Genomic DNA, 22,418 nt, shown 5'->3' on the forward strand with positions numbered 1-22,418 from the left:
ACATGCAGCTGACTGTGGGTCACTGGACTTTTTTTTTTTTTAGACGGAGTCTCGCTCTGTCGCCCAGGCTTAAGTGCAGTGGCACTACCTCGGCTCACTACAACCTCCACCTCCCTGCTTCAAGCTATTCTGCCTCAGCTTCCCAAGTAGCTGGGATTACAGGCGCCTACCACCACGCCGGTATAATTTTTGTTAGTAAAGACGGGGTTTCGCCATGTTGGCCAGGCTGGTTTCGAACTGCTGACGTCATGTGATTCGCCCGCCTAGGCCTCCCAAAGTGTTGGGATTACAAGCGTGAGCCACCGCGCCCGGTCTGGATTCTTTAAAAGAGTGGGATGGTCTGCAGTAAGGGGATCCGGTGTATAATTCTGAGCAGCCCCAGGTCCTGAGCCCAGCAAACACGTGCTGCGGTCGGGCGCGGGGAGGGCGCGCTTAGCCGAGGAAGATCCCGGGCGGCGGAACGTGCTCGCGCCCGTCGTTGCCGCTGCCGGCGCCGCGGTCGCCCAACCGAGCGCACATGCGCCCGCGGGGCCCGAGCAGAAGTGGAGCCCCTGCTCTCACGAAGAAAATGGAGGACGAGCCACGGGTTAGGTGTCAGGAAAGGTGTGGGGCTTATTATGCCCTGGGAGAGGAAAGCAGGGAACAAGAGGCTCTGAGGGGCCGAGAGGAAGGAGGGAGGCCCACGAGCTAGGTAAGGTTGGTCGACCGACGTCTCGGAAGGGGGCGGGGCAGGACGGGGCGGAAGGGGCCGCGCAGTAGCTGGGTTGAGGACGGTTGGCGAGTTCATTCTGGGCTCGGGTTGGGAAGTGTTCGCCCGTGGAGTCAAGCTCGGGAGGGTGAGAGGTGGAAGGGCGGCGACTTAGGTTCCCAGCTTCTGGCATTGCCAGGCCCTGCACGAGCTCAAATCGACCGCAGCCCAGTTCCTTCTCAGTGCTCAAGTCCTTGCCTTCCTTGAGCGCCAAATCCCCACGCTGGGCCCCGCCCATCCGCTGAGGGGTATGGACAGGGGCGTGGCCCGTTCCCTTGCTGGTCGGCGCCCGGAAGGCGTCCGCGTCAGCCGGAGCTTGACGTGGTGACGCTGTGCGTCGACGTAAGTGACGCGCAAGCCTGGGCCGCTCCTCCTTCCCTTAGTGAGTGCCGGCCCGGTCGGGGCGGGGGAGAAGAGGGAGGGAGGGGGAGGGAGAGGCGACCCGAGAGTCGTTGTGGGTCGCGGGCCGGACCGGGTCCCGGGGCGGCGGGAGCCCCCGCCGGGCAGAAGGGCTTGGCGGGCCGTTAGAGAGCCGCCACCGCTGTCGAGTCTCCTCCCTTGTTGGACTTGCGCGCCCCGGCGCTTGGAGCCTCCGGCGCTGTGCCCACCCCGCTCCAGCTCGCGTCTCCCGACTCCAATTAGGTCAGGCTCGGAGTCCCGCGGCCGCGACTCCGGCCCCCAACGCGCCGCGGCCGCTGGGCTCGCCTTTCTTCCCTCGCCTTTCTCTCCTCTTGCTTCACCCTCCCCCTTTCTTTTCACGTTGCTGGGTTTTTTTGTTGTTGTTTTATGCTTTAGGGGTTTTGTTCCTCGGCCCGAGCTCATGGGTGTACATTATCATGCTCTTCTCTTGTAGAGCAGCCCGACGGCCATGGAGGCTGAAGAGACGATGGAATGCCTTCAGGAGTTCCCTGAACATCATAAAATGATCCTGGACCGATTGAATGAACAGCGAGAGCAGGACCGCTTTACTGACATCACCCTAATTGTCGACGGTGGGTAGGGCAGTGGGCAGAGGAGCATTTTTAGCTTCAGTTTTTTTTTTCAGTCCTTCGGACACGAGCCTTTGTTTTTTTTTTTTTTTTTTTTTTTTTTTTTTAAAAAAAAACACATCCTCTATGGTCTCCCTACCAAAGCCTGCAGACCATATTGCACTTGTCAGTGTCCACTCACACAGAGCGTGCTGCAGAAGACTGGTTGATCAGTCACGCTTTCCACGTAGTCTGGTGTTCATCTCATTTTAATTTCTTACATCCTGTTGAGTGCAAGATGATGGCGTTGGGGACAGGATGTCTCAAAATGTTTGGTTGATAGCCTCTTGTTGGTAAGCTTCTTTGAGAAGTCCCTCACAGGAGTCATTTGGGAAGTGTTGATTTCTAGTTTCCCAAATGGTCTAAAAGGGAGAATGAGAGAGATTCCTTTGCAACACTCATACCCCCTTTGACAATCTCCAAAATAAAATAGGGTCTTTACCAGTCTTAGAAGTTGTCTCTATAATAAAAGAAAATCCAGCTTGTGTATGTTTTCTGTTTAGTGAAAATAGGTTTCTCAAGGTAAGCTCTTTTTAAAATTATGGGTCTGCCATAGATGGAGCCTCCAAATATTAGGCATATTAAAATGTTTTTCATAGCAGACATATCCAGCTTTGTGTTTACGGCTTTTTTCTCTTTTTCCAAATGATATGTGACCTTTTAAAGGGTTGTCCTTTTATTTAGCAGTTTCAACTGAGTTGGATATGCTTCTCACTACTTAATTGGAAATAACAAAGTGGCAAGAGGCTCCTTACCTAGTGTTGTAAATTAGCCTTTATAAAACTAAAGAAGTTTGAAGTGAAGTTTTAGCTTCCTATCTAATTGAGATTAACATTTGCCAAGATAGCTGCCAAGAATATTCTGCATTGAGTTCAATAATTTATATAGTTATGTAATGAAGGAAGACCTATTTTTTGTTTTATATGATTTTTCAGTCTTTTATATAGTTATACATTTGATTTTCGTGCTTGTGTATTATTTTCTTTTTTTTTTTAAATTTTACCTAGGACACCATTTTAAGGCTCACAAGGCTGTTTTGGCTGCCTGTAGTAAGTTCTTCTACAAATTCTTTCAGGAGTTTACGCAAGAACCTTTGGTGGAGATAGAAGGTAAGTGATTGTTTATTTTTTATTTTTTATTTAATAAGTCAAAGAAGCCGTTTTATTTAAATGTTTGTTTTAAATACAATACTTAGCAAACAATTGGTGAAGCAGTTTTAGACAGTTTATCAAGACACCATGGGAAATAGGCATCAGTAGTTCTATAGGTAAAGGTAGATAAATTGTTCTTCTGATACCTGAGAAGTCTTACTTTCAGTGAAGTGCTTGGTTGAATGATCTACCAGGAAAAACTTAGATGGTAGGTGTTGGTCTTTTCCATTGTGGAAACTGGTGGTCATTGTCTTTTGAAAACAACGTATTAAACGTGAATTACCGGCTTTGTTCAGTGGGTTTATGTTTCAGACCGATGGAGATGCTGCAGGTTACAGTAGAAACTTCTACTGTACTCTGTAACAGAAGTAGTGATGTACTAGCAGAGGTACAGATGACATGCACAGTGTGAAGTGGGCTGCCATAATAGGAAGAAAGCTAGGAAAAATGAACTGAAGTAGCATTCAGAGGAAATTCTGGCTCTACAATGGGATGGATCAGTACCTGTTACCTTGAAGCAAAAAGTGTTTTTTGTACTTTCTAAACATTTTTCTAATAACCTGCCAAGTGCCAGGCATTGTAATATGTAGTTTGTGTATTGTCTAATTGTTCACAGCGATCCTTTGATGTTGGGCATGATGGCTTGTGCTTGTAATCCCAGCTATTGGGGAGGCTGAGGCAGGAGGATTGCTTGAGCCCAGGAGTTCAAGGCCAGCTTGGGGCGACATAGACCCTGTCTTTTCTTTCTTTCTTTCTTTCTTTCTCTCTCTCTCTCTCTCTTCTTTCTTTCTTTCTTCCTTTCTTTCTTTCTTTCTTTCTTTCTTTTCTTTCTTTTCTTTCTTTTCTTTCTTTCTGGAAAGTGGTGTTACTTCTAATAATTTACACTTCAGGAAAGAGACTCTAAAAGGTTACTTGCCCAGGGTTGCCCAACTAGCAAGGAATTAAGTCTGTGCTATTAATTACCATGCTTTTTCTTCTGCTACTGCAGTAACTCCTCCCCTACCACCGGCATCAAAATCCGAAACAGTAGGAAATAAATCTGTTTGCTTATGTAATTACAAAATTTTAGCTTCTTTTAGGGTTCTTGGATTTTGGTTTTGTATCTGTTTCATCGTGTACGTATTCTTTGTTCTGAATGGGTTGCCTAGAAACTTGCTTTTTTCCCCTTTGATGCCTAGAGGAGTAAAGAAAACAAAAAAGAGTTAAGAATATTCTTTAATTTTGGTATGTTCCAGTTTAGCATTATAGCTGATATATTCGCAGCTAGATTATCTTTTAATATCTATGATCAGGACAGATATAATTATGGAAATCCACAAAACTTAATAAGAGAATCTGACTGCCCAGATGATAGTGGTTTCTACTACAAAGTAAGCCTCCATTAATTCATTCACACCTGAGGCTTTTTAAATATGTGACCTCAGGCAGGTTACTTTACCTCAATTGCATACTTTTCTCCTCATCTGAAAAGTGGGTTCATAGGCTTATAAAGACTAATTGTGATAACATGCAGAATGCCTGGCATAATACTTGGTGTATTGTCAAAGTTTAATAAACAGGGACCGGCCTAGGAAACATCAGGGAGATCCCTTCTCTACAAAAAATTAAAAAAATTATTAGCTGAGTCTGATGGCATATGCCTGTGATCCCAGCTCTTCAGGAGAATGAGGTGGGAGGATTGCTGTTACCCAGAAGGTCAAAGCTGCAGTGAGCCATGATTTTGCCAGTGCACTGTAGCCTGGGCGACAGAGCAAGGCCCTGTCTCAAAAAAAAAAAAATACCGTATTGAATACCTATATTATGTACTATGTTAGACCCAGGAGATGAAGAATTAGTGAATAAGACATCCCTTAAAGTAGTCGGAAAATTCCATAGCAGGTGAGCAACAGGCAAATAAAGGAGTTTAAAAAGTATTACAAAGACTATTACTGTGAAATGGTATCACTGAAGAGGGAGAATGAATGGTTTGGTCTTCCTTAGAGAGGAGAGAATTCAAAGAGGAGAGTCTGAGCAGAATTTTTTTTCTTTTTTTTGGAGATGGATTTTAGCTCTTTTTACCTGGGCTGGAGTGCAATGATGTGATCTTGGCTCATTGCGACCTCCACCTCCCAGGTTCCAGCGATTCTCCTGCCTCAGCCTCCTGAGTAGCTGGGATTATAGGCACGTGCCACCACGCCCAGCCAATTTTGTATTTTTAGTAGAGACGGGGTTTCTTCATGTTGGTCAGGCTGGTCTTGAATTCCCCACCTCAAGTGATCCACTCGCCTCTTCCAAAGTGCTGGGATTACAGGCGTGAGCCACCGTGACTGGCCGAGTCTGAGCAGAAATTTTAAGTCTTAAAAAGCAAGTGACCCAGCCGGGTGCGGTGGCTCACACCTGTAATCCCATCACTTTGGGAGGCCGAGGGTGGGCAGATCACCTGAGGTAAAGAGTTGGAGACCAGCCTGACCAACATGGTGAAACCCCGTCTCCACTAAAAATATACAATTAGCCAGGCGTGGTGGTGGGCACTTGTAATCCCAGCTACTCAGGAAGGCTGAGGCAGGAGAATCACTTGAACCTGGGAGGCAAAGGTTGCGGTGAGCCAAGATCACACCATTGCACTCCAGCCTGGGCAACAAGAGTGAAACTCCGTCTCAAAAAGAAAAAGTGGCCCAAGCTGGAATATTTGTTGCTGGTAGAATGAGCACACACTACCTGGAGGAGTAGAAGTGGAGCCTGGTCTTCTGAAGACTAGTCACCTTGAGATTTGGGTCCGTGGAGTCTTCAGTATTTGAACTCGAGATAGATAAGAAAGCAAAATAGACACTCTTTTATTTCTGTCATTTGGTCAGATTCAGGTTTAAATAATTAATTTGGTTCAGTATCTTAAGCCCTTAACTGGGGTTACTGTACTGTCCAGCAGGGTCACCTGGCTGTGGAGAAAGCCCTGGGCATATAGTTAGAAAACTGAGTTTTAGCCCTGTTTTAACTGTTTGTGTGTTGTGTGACGTTAGACATCTTGGATTCCTTATTTTTCATGTGTCACATAATTTTGGAGTATGTCATGGACATTTGAATATTTTGTTACAAGACTGGATGCTGTTAAAATCCTCTGGAAAATATTTTTGGTTTTTTGGTTTTGCTTTAGCGGGCAGTTAACCTGGTTAGGTTCAGACTGCCTCTGTGGGCTGCGGATCCAATTTGAACTTAGTTTTCAAAACCTTTGTATTGCCGTTCAGGTCCCAGGTGTGCCATCCGTGCCATTGTGCAGTTCTCAAAGCCTTTGCTCTGCCGTCTTGGGTCAGTTCCACACATGGGCATCTTGGTGGTAAACTTGAGATTGTATACACAAATGTGGAGGACTTTTCTCCTTCCCATGATATCCCTTGTACACAAGCTCCCAAGAGTTTCTTTTCGTGGTTCTTTGGTGAGAAAACTGGAATTTTAGCTTCTTTGTGCTTTGATACGGTTTCTGTGGAGGGGCTCATTTCCTGGACAAAATGGAGAGAGAGAAAAGTTAAGAGAAAAAAATAAAATGAATTCCCTCCTCCATACTCTTCAGATCATCATCTTTTTCCTGGTTCTTTTGTCAGAAGAACTTTCTTTTAGAGTTTAGGAGACCACCACCAGTCACAGGTGTGCAGACTCAGAATTGGGACTTGCCTTGAGGCAGAGCTGAGAGAGAAGAAAAATTACCAGATATCCACCCCTCCCCATTGTCCCTCTCCCATTCATCGTCTTTTCTGGTTCTCTGTCCAGAAGGAATTTCTCTTGAAACTTTTCTCTGTCTCCACTCACTGCACAGTTAAATTTGGGCTGTTCTCAAGTCTAAGCTGACATTTGTGGGAGGAAAAAAACAGGAAACCTAATACTGTTTGAGTTTTGATTTCTCTTCCCAGTCTGCTTGCTTCAACTTACTTTTCAGCGTCCTTGTATATTTGCTTTATGTGTTCTTTCCAGGATTTTTAGTTGTGATCAATGGACAAGATAGGGTGGAGTGTGCATTCTCCATCTTAGCTAGAACTGGGACCCCATCCCCCACTCGTAAAATATAAATAATGACTTACAGCATGGCACATTAGATGGGCATTAGAGACACCAGGGAAGCTATCACAAATACAAATGTCCAGGTTGCATTTCCAGATAATTAAGTCTTTCAGTAGTGGGATCCAGGCAACTATATTTAAAAGTTCTCTAGGTTCTTGCTATGTAGGTTGTGGTCTGAGGACCACATACATGGGGATCATTAGGAAACTTGTTAGAAATATAGACTCAGGTTCCACTCCAGACCTGCTGAATTGGAACAAGGTCTCCAGATGATGCCTATGCACAGTAAAATTTGAGGAGCACTGCCCTAGCATGCTTCTAGTGTGCAGTCAATGTCGAGGACCACTGTCTTAGAGGATTGCGTAAAAGCAGATGACATGTGTATAAATTAAGATTGTAATACTCTCTCTGAGTATAAACTCATATAGGTGCAAGCTGAGCTCACCCTCCCTGTTTTCTGTGTTCCTGGTTAAAGTAAGTTACCTTTGATTAGAACCACAGGTTCATCTTTGACTTCAAATCAGATTTGTAGCTATTGAAGCTAATTGGATCCCAGCTCAGCTTTGTGACTTGGATTCACACCATATAGAATCTTCAACAGACCTTCATTCCTTTGTTCAGAACATACAACCTTCTAACCTGAACCTCCAATTTTCTAAATTCATTCTTTTTCTACTTCACCTGAAACCACAGATCCATAGCACTTAGTTTCTCTGTAACAGCAACTCTAACATAGTGTCCAGAAATTTTAGCCCCTGCTGTCAAGGACAAAAAACATCCTTGTACGTGTTTATACATCTTTTTGAGTAGGAGTTTTCCACCAGTTGCAGGGATTCCCTGAGTCTAGAGTAATGCCAGAATGCTGCCCCCTTTTACTCCGTTCTAAGCATTGCTGGCAGGGAGAAGACTCAGATTAAGTTGTTCACTTCAACATTTTCCTTAGATACTCTCTTAGAAAAGTTGTATTCTGCACACTTCTGTTATGGAGTAAGGGATTGCTGAGATTTGTTAAGTTACCAAACGAATCTTTATGTATAATTACTATACATCTACCATCACTTCACTTAGCTGGGCAAGTGTTATCAGTTTGGTTCATGTTAGCTAATTAGGTCACTGGTTTGTTCCTAGGACAGTGTTGGGCTGGTCATATAAGTTAGAAGCACCTGGGGGCCAGGCGCAGTGGCTCAGGCCTGTAATACCAGCACTTTGGGAGGCCAAGGTGGCCAGATCATGAGGTCAGGAGATCGAGACCATCCTGGCTAACACGGTGAAACCCCGTCTGTACTAAAAATACAAAAAAAAATTAGCCGGGTATGGTGGTGGGCACCTGTAGTCCCAGCTACTGGAGAGGCTGAGGCAGGAGAATGGTGTGATCCCGGGAGGCGGAGCTTGCAGTGAGCTAAGATTGCGCCACTGCACTCCAGCCTGGGTGACAGAGCGAGACTCCATCTCAAAAAAAAAAAAAAAAGCACCTGGGGTGCTCATAATAAACAAAACAAAAACCCAGATATTTATCCTAGTTTTGATTCCAAAGATCAGGTACCAGTACTTTTTTTTTGGAGACGGTCTTGCTCTGTCACCCAGGCTGGAGTGCAGTGGTACCATCATGGCTCATTGCATCCTTGACCTCCTGAGTTCAAGCAGTCCTCTCATCTCAGCCTTCTAACTGCAGGCACATACCACCAAGGCCAGCTAGTTTTTGTATTTTTATTTTTTATTATTATTACAGTTTTTGAGATGGAGTCTCTGTTGCCCAGGTTGGGGTGCAGTGTGGTGCGATCGTGGCTCACTGCAACCTCCGCCTCTCGCATTCAAGCAATTCTCATGCTTCAGCCTCCCAAGGGGCTGGAATTAAGGCGCCTGCCACCATGCACAGCTAATTTTTTTTGTATTTTCAGTAGAGACAGGGTTTCACCATGTTGGCCAGGCTGGTCTCAAACTCCTGACCTCAAATGATCTGTCTGTCTCAGTCTCCCAAAGTGCTAGTATTGCAGGCATGGGCCACCATGCCCAGCCTAGTTTTTATATCTTTTGTAAGAAGATATCTCACTACTTTGCCCATGCTCGTCTTGAACTACTGGCCTTAAGCAATGCTCCTACCTTGGCCTCCCATAATGCTAGGATTACAGGCATGAGCCACCACACCCAGCCCTTATACCAGTATTTTATTTAGTCTATAGGTGATTCTCATCAGTCAAGACAGGGAGCTAGGTCCACAATTCCTTATTCACATCATCTTGGAGGCTAGACATACTTCTCAACATTCCAGATTTTAGAACTTTTCTAAGGGCAATGAAAAACATAATACTTGCAAATATTAATAGTTTAGCAGCATAGCATGTTAGTATTCACTGTAAGTGGGATAAAGACTGGACATAGCCTCCTGTCAGTTGAGATCACATTTTGCTGCCAGATATATGGAGAAACTTCTGGTTTTTTTGTTTGTTTGTTTGAGATGGAGTCTTGCTCTGTCACCCAGGTTGGAGTGCAGTGGCACGGTCTCGGCTCACCATAACCTCCACCTCCTGGGTTCCAGCAATTTTGCTTCCTCGGCCTCCGGAGTAACTGGGATTACAGGTGTGTGCCACCATGCCCGGCTAATTTTTGTATTTTTAATAGATACAGGGTTTCACCATGTTGATCAAGCTGGCTTCGAACTCCTGACCTCGTGATCCGCCTGCCTCGGCCTCCCAAAGTGCTGGGATTACAGGCATGAGCCACCACACCCAGCCGAAACTTCTGGTTTTAAGAGAAATGGGAGGCCAGGCGCGGTGACTCACGCCTGTAATCCCAGCACTTTGGGAGGCCGAGGCAGGCGGATCGTGAGGTCAGGAGTTCGAAGCCAGCTTGACCAACATGGTGAAACCCTGTATCTACTAAAAATACAAAAATTAGCCGGGCGTGGTGGCACGCACCTGTAATCCCAGCTACTCGGGAGGCCGAGGAAGCAAAATTGCTGGAACCCAGGAGGTGGAGATTGTAGTGAGCCGAGACCGTGCCACTGCACTCCAGCCTGGGCGATAGAGCAAGACACTCTCTCTCTCAAAAAAAAAAAAAAAAGAGATGGGAAAGTAGAGACGATGTGGCTGAGATATAATAAGGCAGAATCAAAAAGATTTGTCGTTGATTCAGTATGGTGGTGAAGGAGAGAAAGAAAGAATGTATACGTTTTGTGAGATGAGTAATACAAGAGTAAGAGCAGATACAAAATTATATTTTTTCTTTGATAACTTTCTTCTCCTAACTTAAAAATTAGTTTTCCTGAATGTTAATAGTGCTGGTTGTTAAATGAGAAAAATGTCTGTAGGCCAGTTTTGAAAGGGTTGATGCTTCGATTCTTTTACCACTTTTTTTTTTTTTTTTTTTTTTTTGAGATGGCGTTGTGCTCTTGTTGCCCAGGCTGGAGTACAATGGCGTGATCTCGGCTCACCACAACCTCCCCCTCCCAGGTTCAAGCGATTCTCTTGCCTCAGCCTCTTGAGTAGCTGGGATTACAGGCATGCGCCACCACGCACGACTAATTTTTTGTATTTTTAGTAGAGATGGGATTTCTCCATGTTAGGCTAATCCCGAACTCCCGATCTCAGGTGATCCACCCGCCTCGGCCTCCCAAAGTGCTGGGATTACAGGCATGAGCCACCACGCCTGGCTATTTTGTTTGTTTTTTGAGACGGAGTCTCACTCTGCCTCCCAGGCTAGAGTGCAGTGGTACAATCTCAGCTCACTGCAACCTCCATCTCCTGGGTTCAGGTGATTCTCCTGCCTCAGCCTCCTGAGTAGCTGGGATTACAGGCACTCACCACCACGCCTGGCTAATTTTTGTATTTTTAATAGAGACGGGGGTTTGCCACGTTGACCAGGCTGGTCTTGAACTCCTGACCTCAGGTGATGTGCCCGCCTTGGCCTCCCAAAGTGCTGGGATTACAGGTGTGCGCCACAGAGCCCGGCCTCCAAGCTTACTACTTTTTTTATTTTGAGATGGAGTTTCACTCTTGTTGCTCAAGCTGGAGTACAATGGCGTGATCTCGGCTCACTGCAACCTCTACCTCCTGGGTTCAAGCGACTCTTCTCCCTCAGCCTCCTGAGTAACTGGGATTACAGGCGTGCGCCACCACACCTGGCTAATTTTTTGTATTTTTAGCAGAAATGGGGTTTCACCGTTTTAGCCAGGCTGGTCTCGAACTCCTGACCTCAGGTGATCCTCCTGCCTTGGCCTCCCAGAGTGCTGGGATTACAGGCGTGAGCCACCGTGCCTGGCCCTTATCACATTTTTTGACTGGCTCTGTGTTGACATGGCATACAGAGTTTTCTCCAAGTGGAAGATCCGCCTCTAAAGACTGTCAACAAGTATTTGGACTTGAGCAGGAAAGCAGAGGAATGATCCTGAAATTCTAATATATTTGAGAATGCTAGTGTTATTAAGATTTTCTGGCTAATATAGTTTATATCTCTAGCATATGGTTCTCTCAAAGTTCAGCAAAGCCTTTCTGGTGAAAATGTTAATAAAAGTCAAGATGTAAATTGGAAGAATAAGCAGTAATTCACCCATCCTACCACCAGAGAATAACACGGAGGGGTAGGCATATGTGCGTATGTATAAAAAAAATAAATTGAGGGGACTTTAGAATTATGAGTAAGAGATTGTGAACCTATAGCGAATGAGAACATGTATCTTCAAACTTTTCCAAGCAGGAAGGAAAAGTTTGAAGTTTTCATCCTGTTAGTATCCTATTTAAAATCTTTGTCATAGATTAGGAGTCAGATCATCTGGGTTTTATCACTTCATAGAGATGTTATGAGGATTAAGTAAGTTAATGCTTGTAAAGTATTTAGGGCCTTGCTTTATATATATATAGTAAGCGTTATGTATGTGTGTTTGATTAAAACTCAAAATCTCATTTGACTTTGGAAACATTTACACATTGTTTTTTCTTGTGCTTTTAAACTTTTGGCCAAAACTTCTGAAAGACAGCACAAGCTAGTTGTGTTTTCCTTGGGCTACTCTCATATACTGAAGAATAAATGATAGCAACAAGGAGAAAAAATACAAAGGGAACCAAATAAAACTAGCCCTCAGTGAGTCCAGTTATTTTTGTTTGTTTATTTGGTAGAGTGTAACTCGGTCTTTTTATATTTTATGGTGTTTCTCAGTATTCAGATTGCTTTTAGACATTTTGAAAATGAGTTTGCTGAGGCTCAGAGTTTCTGAATTGCCCCAGATAACTCAGTTCATGTAAGAGCTGTGAGTAAAACATGGAAGTTATAACTTCCTGAATGGTATCTTTTTTTTTTTTTTTTTTTTTTGAGACAGAGTCTTGCTCTGTTGCCCAGCCTAGATTACAGTGACATGATCTCGGCTCACTGCAACCTCCACCTCCCGGATTCAAGCAATTCTCCTTCCTCAGCCTCCCCAGTAGCTGGGATCACAGGCGCGCGCTACCACACCCGGCTAATTTTGTTATATTTGTGGTAGAGATGGCGTTTTACCATGTTGGCCAGGGTGGTCTCGAACTCCTGACCTCAAGTAATCTGTCCACCTCGTCCTCCCAAAGTGCTGGGATTACAGGCATGAGCCACTGCGTCCAGCCAGTAATCTTTCTTTACACAAATAGAGGATGCTACTTTGAACGCTTAAATCATATTCCACCAGCATTCTTATTGTTGTCCTGAAGGCTGCATTCAGATGTGTAAAACAGATGGGAAGAACATATTTTTGTGAATTGCAGTTTTACCTATTGTGTGCAATTTGGACTTGGGCATTTCTTAGTCTAAAATCTATGTTAAATATAGGTTTTCTTTTTGTTTTTCTTAATAGCGCCTCATAGTCTTTCATTAGCAAACTGAACCAATAATACATAGCATTGAGAGACATAAAGAAACAGAGTGTGACTTTAGGACTAAATTTTATTTTATTTTATTTTATTTTTTATTTTTTATTTTTTTTGTTGTTGAGACGGAGTCTCGCTCTGTCGCCCAGGCTGGAGTGCAGTGGCCGGATCTCAGCTCACTGCAAGCTCCGCCTCCCAGGTTTACGCCATTCTCCTGCCTCAGCCTCCCGAGTAGCTGGGACTACAGGCGCCCGCCATCTCGCCCGGCTAGTTTTTTGCCTTTTTTTTTAGTAGAGACGGGGTTTCACTGTGTTAGCCAGGATGGTCTTGATCTCCTGACCTTGTGATCCACCCGTCTCGGCCTCCCAAAGTGCTGGGATTACAGGCTTGAGCCACCGCGCCCGGCCAGGACTAAATTTTAAACACAAAACTGTCAAAAGTATCAATGATAAATGCATAATTTTGAAAGTGACTTTAGGCCTGGCGTGGTGGCTCACACCTGTAATCCCAGCACTTTGGGAGGCCGCATGAGGTCAGGAGTTTGAGACCAGCCTGGCCAACATAGTGAAACCCTGTCTCTACTAAAAATACAAAAAATTAGCCAGGCGTGGTGCTGGGCACCTGTAATCTCAGCCACTCGGGAGGCTGAGGCAGGAGAATCGTTTCATCTGGGGAGGTGGAGGTCGCAGTGAGCCAAGATCACGCCATTTCACTCTAGCCCAGGCAACAGTGCGAAACTCCATCTCAAAAGAAAAAGAAAGTGACTTTAGTATTTATTGATTTATTCCTGCTCTATGTTCCTCCATTTTAGGAGGCACTGTTAGGTACTGTGATGTGAGTGTACAGGTCAAAAATCTTTTTCCTCAAGTAGTTTACAGTCAAGAGATGTCCATGAACTGTCATTATCAGAGTAGGTACAGTTTACAGAATTGAGCCTTGGAGAAGTAATTAAAGAATGTTTCGGGCCGGGCGCCGTGGCTCAAGCCTGTAATCCCAGCACTTTGGGAGGCCGAGACGGGCGGATCACGAGGTCAGGAGATCGAGACCATCCTGGCTAACACGGTGAAACCTCATCTCTACTAAAAATACAAAAACTAGCCAGGCGAGGTGGCGGGCGCCTGTAGTCCCAGCTACTCGGGAGGCTGAGGCAGGAGAATGGCGTAAATCTGGGAGGCGGAGCTTGCAGTGAGCTGAGATCCAGCCACTGCACTCCAGCCCGGGCGACAGAGCAAGACTCCACCTCAAAAAAAAAAAAAAAAAAAAAAAAAAGAGAATGTTTCATATGTTTCATGGTTGACCCATTTGTACCTGAAATTGCAATTTTTTGAATTTGAAAAATCAGACCTTGGTGATGACCCTGAGCAGTAGGATATTAATAACTCCCACACACTTAGCTTTCAAATAATGGAACACTAGGCATAAATGGATTAAATAATGAAGGAATAGAAAGTGTGAACAGACCTGCAATTGCTATAGCACTTGTATCAGTTGTCAGAAACCTTCCAACAAAGAAAAGCATGGGACTAGATGGCTTCATTGATTAATTCAATGAAATGTTAAAAGAAAAGTTAATTTCAGACCTTCTCACAGCCTTCCAAAAAACCTGAAGAGGAAGGAATATTTCCAAATTCTTTGGTAGGCATTACCCCAGTACCAAAGCAAGACAAAGAGGACACAAGAAAGAAAACTATAGCTCAGTATCCTTGCTGAATATAGATGCAAAACTCTGCAGTGAAATACTAGCAGACTGATTCTAACAGCAAGGTACAAGTATCATATTCCATGACTAAGTGAGATTTATCCTTAGGATGCAAGGATAGTTCAACATATGAAAACTAGTTAATGTGATATGCCATACTAACAATAAAGAAGCAAAATGACATGAGCATCTCAATAGATGAAGAAAAAGCCTTGGACAAAATTTAATACCATTTCCCAGTAAAAACTCTGAACAAACTAGGAATAGAAGGAGATTATCTGAATGTGATAAGGGCCCACAGCTAACATACTCAACGGTGAAAAACTGACACTTTTTTCTCTAAGATCAAGGAACAAGACAAGGATGGCTACTCTTATCACTTCAATATAGTACTGGAAATCCTCGCTAGAGCAATTAGGTAAGAAAAAGAAGTAAATGCCATCCAAATTAGAAAGGAAGGAATCAGTCTTTTTTGGCAGATGACATCTTATGTATAGAAAACTTTAAAGACACCACAAAAAACTACTAGAACTAATAAATGTAGTAAAGATGCAGGATACAAAGTCAGCATACAAAAGTCAGTTGCTTTTTTTTTTTCTGGAGATGGAGTTGCATTCTTGTAGCCCAGGCTAGAGTGCAGTGGCGTAACCTTGGCTCACTGCAACCCTCTACTTCCTGGGTTCAAATGATTCTCCTGCCTCACCCTCCCGAATAGCTGGAATTACAGGCACCTCCCACCACACCAAGCTAACTTTTTGTATTTTTAGTAGAGACGAGGTTTCACCATTTTGGCCAGGCTGGTCTCGAACTTCTGACCTTAGGTGATCCGCCTCAGTCTCCCAAAGTGTTGGATTGCAGGCATGAGCCACTGCGCCCCGCCATCTGTTGCATTTTTATACACTAGCAATGAACTGTCTGGAAAGGAAATTAGGAGAACAATCCCATTTATATTGGCACCATAAAGAATAAAATAAGAGTAAGCTTAACCTTTCACCTCCTTAGATGAGAGACATGCAATACTGAGAACCATAAAACTAAAGAAATTGGGCTGGGCACAGTGGCTCACGCCTGTAATCCCAGCACCTTGAGAGGCGGAGGCAGGTGGATTACTTGAGGTCAGGAGTTCAAGACCAGCCTGAACAACATGGTGAAACCCTGTCTCTACTAAAAAAAAAAAAAAAAAAAAAATACAAAAATTAGCTGGGTATGGTGGCCCATGCCTGTAGTCCCAGCTACTCGGGAGGCTGAGGTTGCAGTGAGCCTAGATTGCACCACTGCACTCAAGCCTGGGCGACAGAGCGAGACTCCTTCTCAAAAAAGAAACTAAAGACACTTAATAGATCTTCATGAATTTGGAACACTTAGTATTGTTAAATTGTCCATACAGATTGAGCATCTCAAATTTGCAAATCTCAACTGCTTGCCAGGTGCAGTGGCTCACACCTATAATCCCAGCACTTTGGGAGGACGAGGCAGGCATGTCACAAGGTCAGGAGTTCACGACTAGCTGGCCAACATAGTGAAACTCCTTCTCTACTAAAAATACAAAAATTAGCCGGGCGTAGTGACGTGTGTCTATAGTCCCAGCTACTCGGGAGGCTGAGGCAGGAGAATCACTTGAACCCGGGAGGTGGAGCTTGTGGTGAGCTGAGATCACACCTCTGCACTCCAGCTTGGGCAACAGAATGAGACTTGGTCTCAAAAAAAAAAAAAAAAATCTGAACTGCTACAAAATTTGAAACTTTCTGAGCATCAGCATGACTCAAATGCTTGTTGAGCATTTTGGATTTCGGATTTTCAGATTTGGGATGCTCAACCCGTGTCAAGTATAGTGCAAATATTTCAAAATCCAAAACAGTTGTGATCCCAAACTTTTCATATGAGGGATATCCAGCCTGTATTACAGAAAGTGGGCTACAGGTTTGCTATAGTCCCTCTCAAAATCCTGATGGGATTTTTTTTTTTTTTTTTTTATGGAAGCAGGAAAAGCAGTTCTAAAATTCATATGAAACCACAGAAAATCATGGACTAGCCAAATCAGTCTTGAGAAAGAACAAAGCTAGAGGCATCATGCTTTTTTTTTTTTTTTTTTTGAGGAAGGTTTACTCTGTTGCCCAGACTGAAGTGCAATGGTGTAATCTTGGCCCACTGCAGCCTCCGCCTTCCTGGTTCGTGTGATTCTCCTGCCTTAGCCCCCCAGTAGCTGGCATTACAGGTGGGTGCCACCACCCCCAGCTACTTTTTTTTCTTTTTTCTTTTGTTTTAGTAGAGATGGAGTTTCACCATATTAACCAGGCTGATCTCGAACTCCTGACCTCAGGTGATCCACCAGCCTTGGCCTCCCAAGGTGCTGGGATTACAGGCATGAGCCACTGCACCCAGCCGACATCATGCTTCTTAATATCAAAATATTTTACAGAGCTACAGTAATCAAAGGGACTAGCTTAAAGAGACATACAGACCAATGGAGCAGAATAGAGAGCCCACAAATAAATCTACGCAGATAATATGGTCAACTGATCTTCAAGGATGCCAGGAATGCGCAATAAGGAAGGAATATTTTCTGCAACAAATGATGTTGGAAGAACTAGGTATTCACATGCAAAAAGATGAAATTGAATCCCTATCTACTACCATAAAAAGAAAAAAACTCAAAATGAGTTAGAGACTTAGACATAAGACCAAAAAATGTAAATTTCCTGGAACAAAACATGAGGGGAAGCTTCATGATATCATTTTTAGTGATTTCGTGGACGTGACATCAAAAGCACAGCCAACAACAGAAGACAGGTGGGACTACATCAAACTCAAAAGCTTCTCTACAGCAAAGGAAACAACTGAGGGTGAAAAGGAAATCTAAGGAATGGGAGAAAATATTTGCAAAACCAAATAATTGATAAGGAATGAATCCCAAAAATATATAAGAAACTCCCACAACTGATAGTAAGAAAAAAATCTACTCAATTAAAAAATGTGGTAACTCTGCAGTCCAAATGATGCAGAAAAAAATTAAAAATTTTTTTTTAATGAGCTAAGAACTTGAACAGATCTTTCTCCAAATAAAACATACAGATGGCCAACTGATACATGAAAAAAATATTCAGTGTCGCTAGTCATCAGGGAAATGCAAATCAAAACCACTGTGAAGTAACACTTCACACCTTTCAGGATGGCTCTCAAAGGCAAAAGACAACTAGTGTTGGTGAGGATATAAATAAATTGGAATCCTTGCACAATGTTGGTAGGTATAGGTGCAGCCATTATGGGAAACAGTATGAATATTCCACAAAAAATTAAAATACCATACAATTCAGCAATCCCACTTACTGAACATTTATCCAAAAGGACTGAAATCAGGATCTTGAAGTTTTAGCACTCCTGTGTTCATTGCAGCACTATTTATAGTAGCCACGAGAGGAAATAACTTAAATATTCATCAGTAGATTAATGGATAAAGAAAACGTAGTATATGTATCCAATGGAATGCTATTCAGCTTTTAAGAATAAGAATATTCTGCATATGCAACCACATGGATGAACCTTGAGGACATTATGCTAAGTGAAATAAGCCAGGCACAGAAAGACATACACTGTGTATTTCCATTTATCATTTTAGAGGAATCTAAAATAGTCACTTCTACTCATGAGCTATCTAAAATAGATTGAAAGAGTGGGATAGGGGTTGCTAGGAGCTGGGAGGGAGAAGGAAATGGGCACTTACTCATTAATGGGCATAAAGTTTCAATTGAGCAAGATGAGTAAACTAGAGATCTATACAACATTGTACCTGTAGTCAATGTACACTTTAAAAACTGTTAAGCTCTCATGTTCTTATTACAATAAATGTTAAAAGGTTTCATTGAACATGTGACATTAGAGTTGGACCTTTAAGGGGTGAGTGGTAGGATGAGTATAATCAGAGATAAAATGATTAAGCATCCAACTAGGAGGGTGTTAATAAAGGCAAGTCAGGTCAGGCACCGTGGCTCACGCCTGTAATCCCAGCACTTTGGGAGGCTGAGTGGGCAGATCACCTGAGGTCAGGAGTTTGAGACCAGCCTGAACAACATGGAGAAACCCTGTCTCTACTAAAAATTCAAAATCAGCCGGGCGTGGTGGTACATGCCTGTGATCCCAGCAACTCGGGAGGTTGAGGCAGGACAATCTCTTGACTCTGGGAGGCAGAGGTTGTGGTGAGCTAAGATCACACTATTGCATTCCAGCCTGGGCAACGAGTGAAACTCCGTCTCAAAATAAATAAATAAAATAAAGGCAAGTCAGCTATTAGAAAGTTCAGGGTTTGAGAAACAGTATATAATGTGTGTGTGATATAGTTTAAAATTTGGAAAGGTAAATAGGAAAATAATGTGAAGGGCCTTGAAATAAAGTCAGAGAGGTACTAAATTTTGTTTGCTAAGTTGTGAAAAGCTATTGAAGATTTTGGAGCTGAGTTGGCACAGCTGTAATCTCCTTGGCAAGAAATGTAGCATGTCTGACATGTAATAGCCAATTCATATATTTGAGTGATAGAATCTTAACTATTCTCCAAGGGCCTCAAGAAATCTTCTGGAAAAATCTTAGTTTAAGATTTTCCAGCTAGGTAGTGTTGGAATTTAGTTGTAATATTATTGTATTGCTAATGAGAATTCTGCCAGAAAAATAGTTTTCAAAAATAAATACTAATCAAGCTCCAAGCCCTGGGCTTTTCTTTCTTTACTAAACATTGTAAGATTTGAGGTCAATATGATTACATGCTCTAATGTACATCTTCTTTGCAGGTGTTAGTAAAATGGCCTTTCGCCATTTAATTGAGTTCACATATACAGCAAAATTAATGATACAAGGAGAAGAAGAAGCCAATGATGTATGGAAAGCAGCAGAGTTTCTACAAATGCTAGAAGCTATCAAAGCCCTTGAAGTCAGGTACTTATTTCTTTAATGGGGTTCAGATAGTCATTCAGTCATGTTCATTCTGTTAGTGAAGAACTTATAGTATGTGTCATGCCGTGAACAGAGTTCTTCAGAAGAATTAAGAATATTTAAGGATCTATAAAAAATTTTTCTGGATACTGATCTTTCACTTGACTTTGATTTTCTGTTCATGTGTTAAAACTGCTAATATTAAAGTAGCATCTTTGATATCTAATAAGTCTAGACAGCTTTTTAAGGATCTGGATCCCTGTAAACTTTTGTTGGATTCAAGTTATTGTTTGTGCCAAGCCTTATCCTACAAAAAGGGTTTGGCTTACAAAGATTAACATAATACTGTTTAAAAATAGGGAACTAGGTGGAAATAAATAGATTGGTGGAATAAAGAGATAATCATTACAAGTTAGAAGTAGAAATATGATAGCCAAAAATGCATACTATAAGTCTATATAGTAGATGTGGTAAATCTAGCTCTAAGTGCACCTAGTTCAAAGAAAAAGAGTAGTCAGTTAAGTTATTCCTTCTTAGAAGCCGAGAACAAATCAATTGCTGAGGAGCCGTTCCTAGTATTAAAATTTCTCCTGAGAAGTATTAAGAAAACATTAGGCCAGGCCCAGTGGCTTATGCCTGTAATCTCAGCACTTTGGAAGGCTGAGGTGGATGGATAGCTTGTGCCCAGAAGTTCACAACCAGCGTGGGCAACATGGTGAAACCCTGTCTCTACAAAAAATACAGAAATTAGCTGGGCATGGTAGTGCACGCCTGTGGTCCCAACTACTGAGGAGCTGAGATGGGAGGATCACCTAAGCCTGGCAAGGTGTGGCTGCAGCGAGCCGTGATCACACCACTGACTGTATACCAGCTTGGGCAACAAGAGTGAGACCCTGTTTTTTTTTAAAAAAGAGAAAACATGAAAGGCTATAATGAATAGAGACCTTAACATCCTTACTTAATGGATAATGGCAGTGTAACATAGTTACTAAGAACAGGAGCTCTGGAGTCAGTTTCCCTGGGTTAATATCCTGTTTCTACCACTGTGGACTTAATTAAGTTACTTAATCCTCCTGTCAGCTGTGTCCTCCTCTGTCAAATGAGAGTAATAAACGGTACTTGCCACATGGAATTTGATTATTTGTGAGAGTTGAATGAATTAATGCATGCAAAGCATTTAGCATGGCGTCTGACTAAATGAGTACTCTTAAGTATGAACTATTACCTCCTGGTACTGTTTTTTATGTTTCTCAATACAGATCATTGGCATGATGCCAAAACAGTTTGGTAAAATCAGTTTCACATAGTGGCACAATGATTTAATTTTAACTCACTGTTGTGGTTTAGTTAAAAGATCAAATTTATTTCTCTGAGGACTCTACTGAAATGTTATTTTATTTTATTTCTTTGAGACGAAGTCTTGCTTTGTCTCCCAGACTCGAGTGCAGTGGCGCAATCTCGGCTCACTACAACCTCCACCTCCCGAGTTCAAGCAATTCTCCCTGCCTCAGCTTCCTGAGTAGCTGGGATTACAGATGCCCGCCACCATGCCCAGCAAATTTTTGTATTTTTAATAGAGGTTTCGCCGTGTTGCCCAGGCTGGTCTCAAGCTCCCAACCTTAAGTGATCTGCCCGCCTCAGCCTCCCAAAGTGCTGGGATTACAGGTGTGAGCCACCGTGCCTGGCTGAAGAAAAGTTTTTTTAAGAGATAAAAATTTAGATAACTCTAAGAATACTGAACTGTACTCGTCCATAAATATCATCTCTTAGTTTGACAGTTCAAGATTAAACCTTTCTGATAAGAGCTTGGTATGTATATATATTCTTTGATGCTTAGCACCTGGTATATAGCAGGTGTACAGGAAACATTTATGAATAGATAGATGGATACATACTAATTAAAACCGGGTCAGTATTCTCTTGCAGAGACCTGAGCATGGATGTCAAACTAGAGATGCATTCTGAGGATATATACCTGATCAGGCCATCTCTTCTCAAAAAGATTAAAGGAAATATATATGGATGGGGCGATGTCAGATTTGTGGTTAAATCTTGAATTAGAGCCTTCTGAAAGAATGTTCTCTGTGGCCCTTTTGCTGCTTATGATAGTGAGTGGTATGTCACTTTGGAGAAGGTTGTGGCTCATGCCTGTAAATCCCAGCACTTTGGGAGGCCAAGATGAGTGGATTGCTTGGGCCTCAGGAGTTTGAGACCAGCCCCTGGGCACCATGGCGAAATGCCAACTCTGGGAAAAATACAAAAATTAGCTGGCATTGTTCCGTGTAACTGTAGTCCCAGCTACTCAGGAGGCTGAGGTGGTAGGATCGCTTGAGCATGGGAGACTCAGAGGTTGCAGTGAGCTGAGATTGTACCACTGCACTCCAGCCTGGGTGAGAGTAGGACCCTGTCTCAAAAACAAAAAACTGGGATCCCAGTAATACCTAAAATCATCAGTGCTTTTCAGTATAAACACAGTAACGTTGATTAGTTTCTTGAGCCAGATAGGCACGTAATATGTTCTGAAGAGTTCCCTTTGAAAAGAGGAAGACAGTAGTATTATATGTTGGCTGTTTATAATAATGCAATATTTAAACTTCTACAGGGATGGTTTCTGTTGACTTTTTTCCCTGTTCGTGAGCTGTATTTTACTGTTTATTCGTATATCTTAAAATTTTTTTTTGTTAAAAATTAGATTTTTGGCCTGGGCACGGTGGCTCACACCTGTAATCCCAGTACTTTGGAAGGCCGAGGCGGGTGTATCATGAGGTCAGGAGTTGAAGACCAGCCTGGTGAAGATAGTGAAACCCCATCTCCACTAAAAATACAAAAAAATTAGCCAGGCGTGGTGGCGGGCGCCTTAATCCCAGCTACTTGGGAGACTGAGGCAGAGAATTGCTTGAACCGGGGAGGAGGTGGATGCAGTGAGCCGAGATCTCGCCACTGTACTCTAGCCTGGGTGACAGAGCGAGACTCCGTCTCAAAAAATCGTTTTCAAAATGAAAAAAAAAAAAAACA

The 22,418-nt window shown here is 43.0% G+C and overlaps 1 protein-coding gene across 15 annotated transcripts in view; it reads left to right on the forward strand.

The window, feature by feature from the left end:
• The first annotated feature begins 325 nt into the window (after window positions 1–325).
• ZNF131 (zinc finger protein 131) overlaps window positions 326–22,418 on the forward strand; it is a 55,460-nt gene continuing 33,367 nt past the window's right edge. For 2 of the 15 annotated variants that reach the window (XM_023216433.2, XM_023216439.2), the window contains exons 1-4: window positions 1,127–1,390; window positions 1,602–1,740; window positions 2,784–2,885; window positions 19,262–19,406. In XM_023216433.2, the coding sequence (XP_023072201.1) occupies window positions 1,617–1,740; window positions 2,784–2,885; window positions 19,262–19,406 (371 nt within the window). In that variant the 5' untranslated portion in view covers window positions 1,127–1,390; window positions 1,602–1,616. Of the gene's footprint in view, window positions 692–784; window positions 1,391–1,601; window positions 1,741–2,783; window positions 2,886–19,261; window positions 19,407–22,418 lie in introns of those variants that run through there. The other 13 variants (XM_023216444.2, XM_023216445.2, XM_023216432.2 and 10 more) reach the window with 12 other exon arrangements.

Source organism: Piliocolobus tephrosceles, chromosome 4, assembly GCF_002776525.5.
Source record: "Piliocolobus tephrosceles isolate RC106 chromosome 4, ASM277652v3, whole genome shotgun sequence".
In the NCBI taxonomy this organism is placed as follows: Eukaryota; Metazoa; Chordata; class Mammalia; order Primates; family Cercopithecidae; genus Piliocolobus; species Piliocolobus tephrosceles.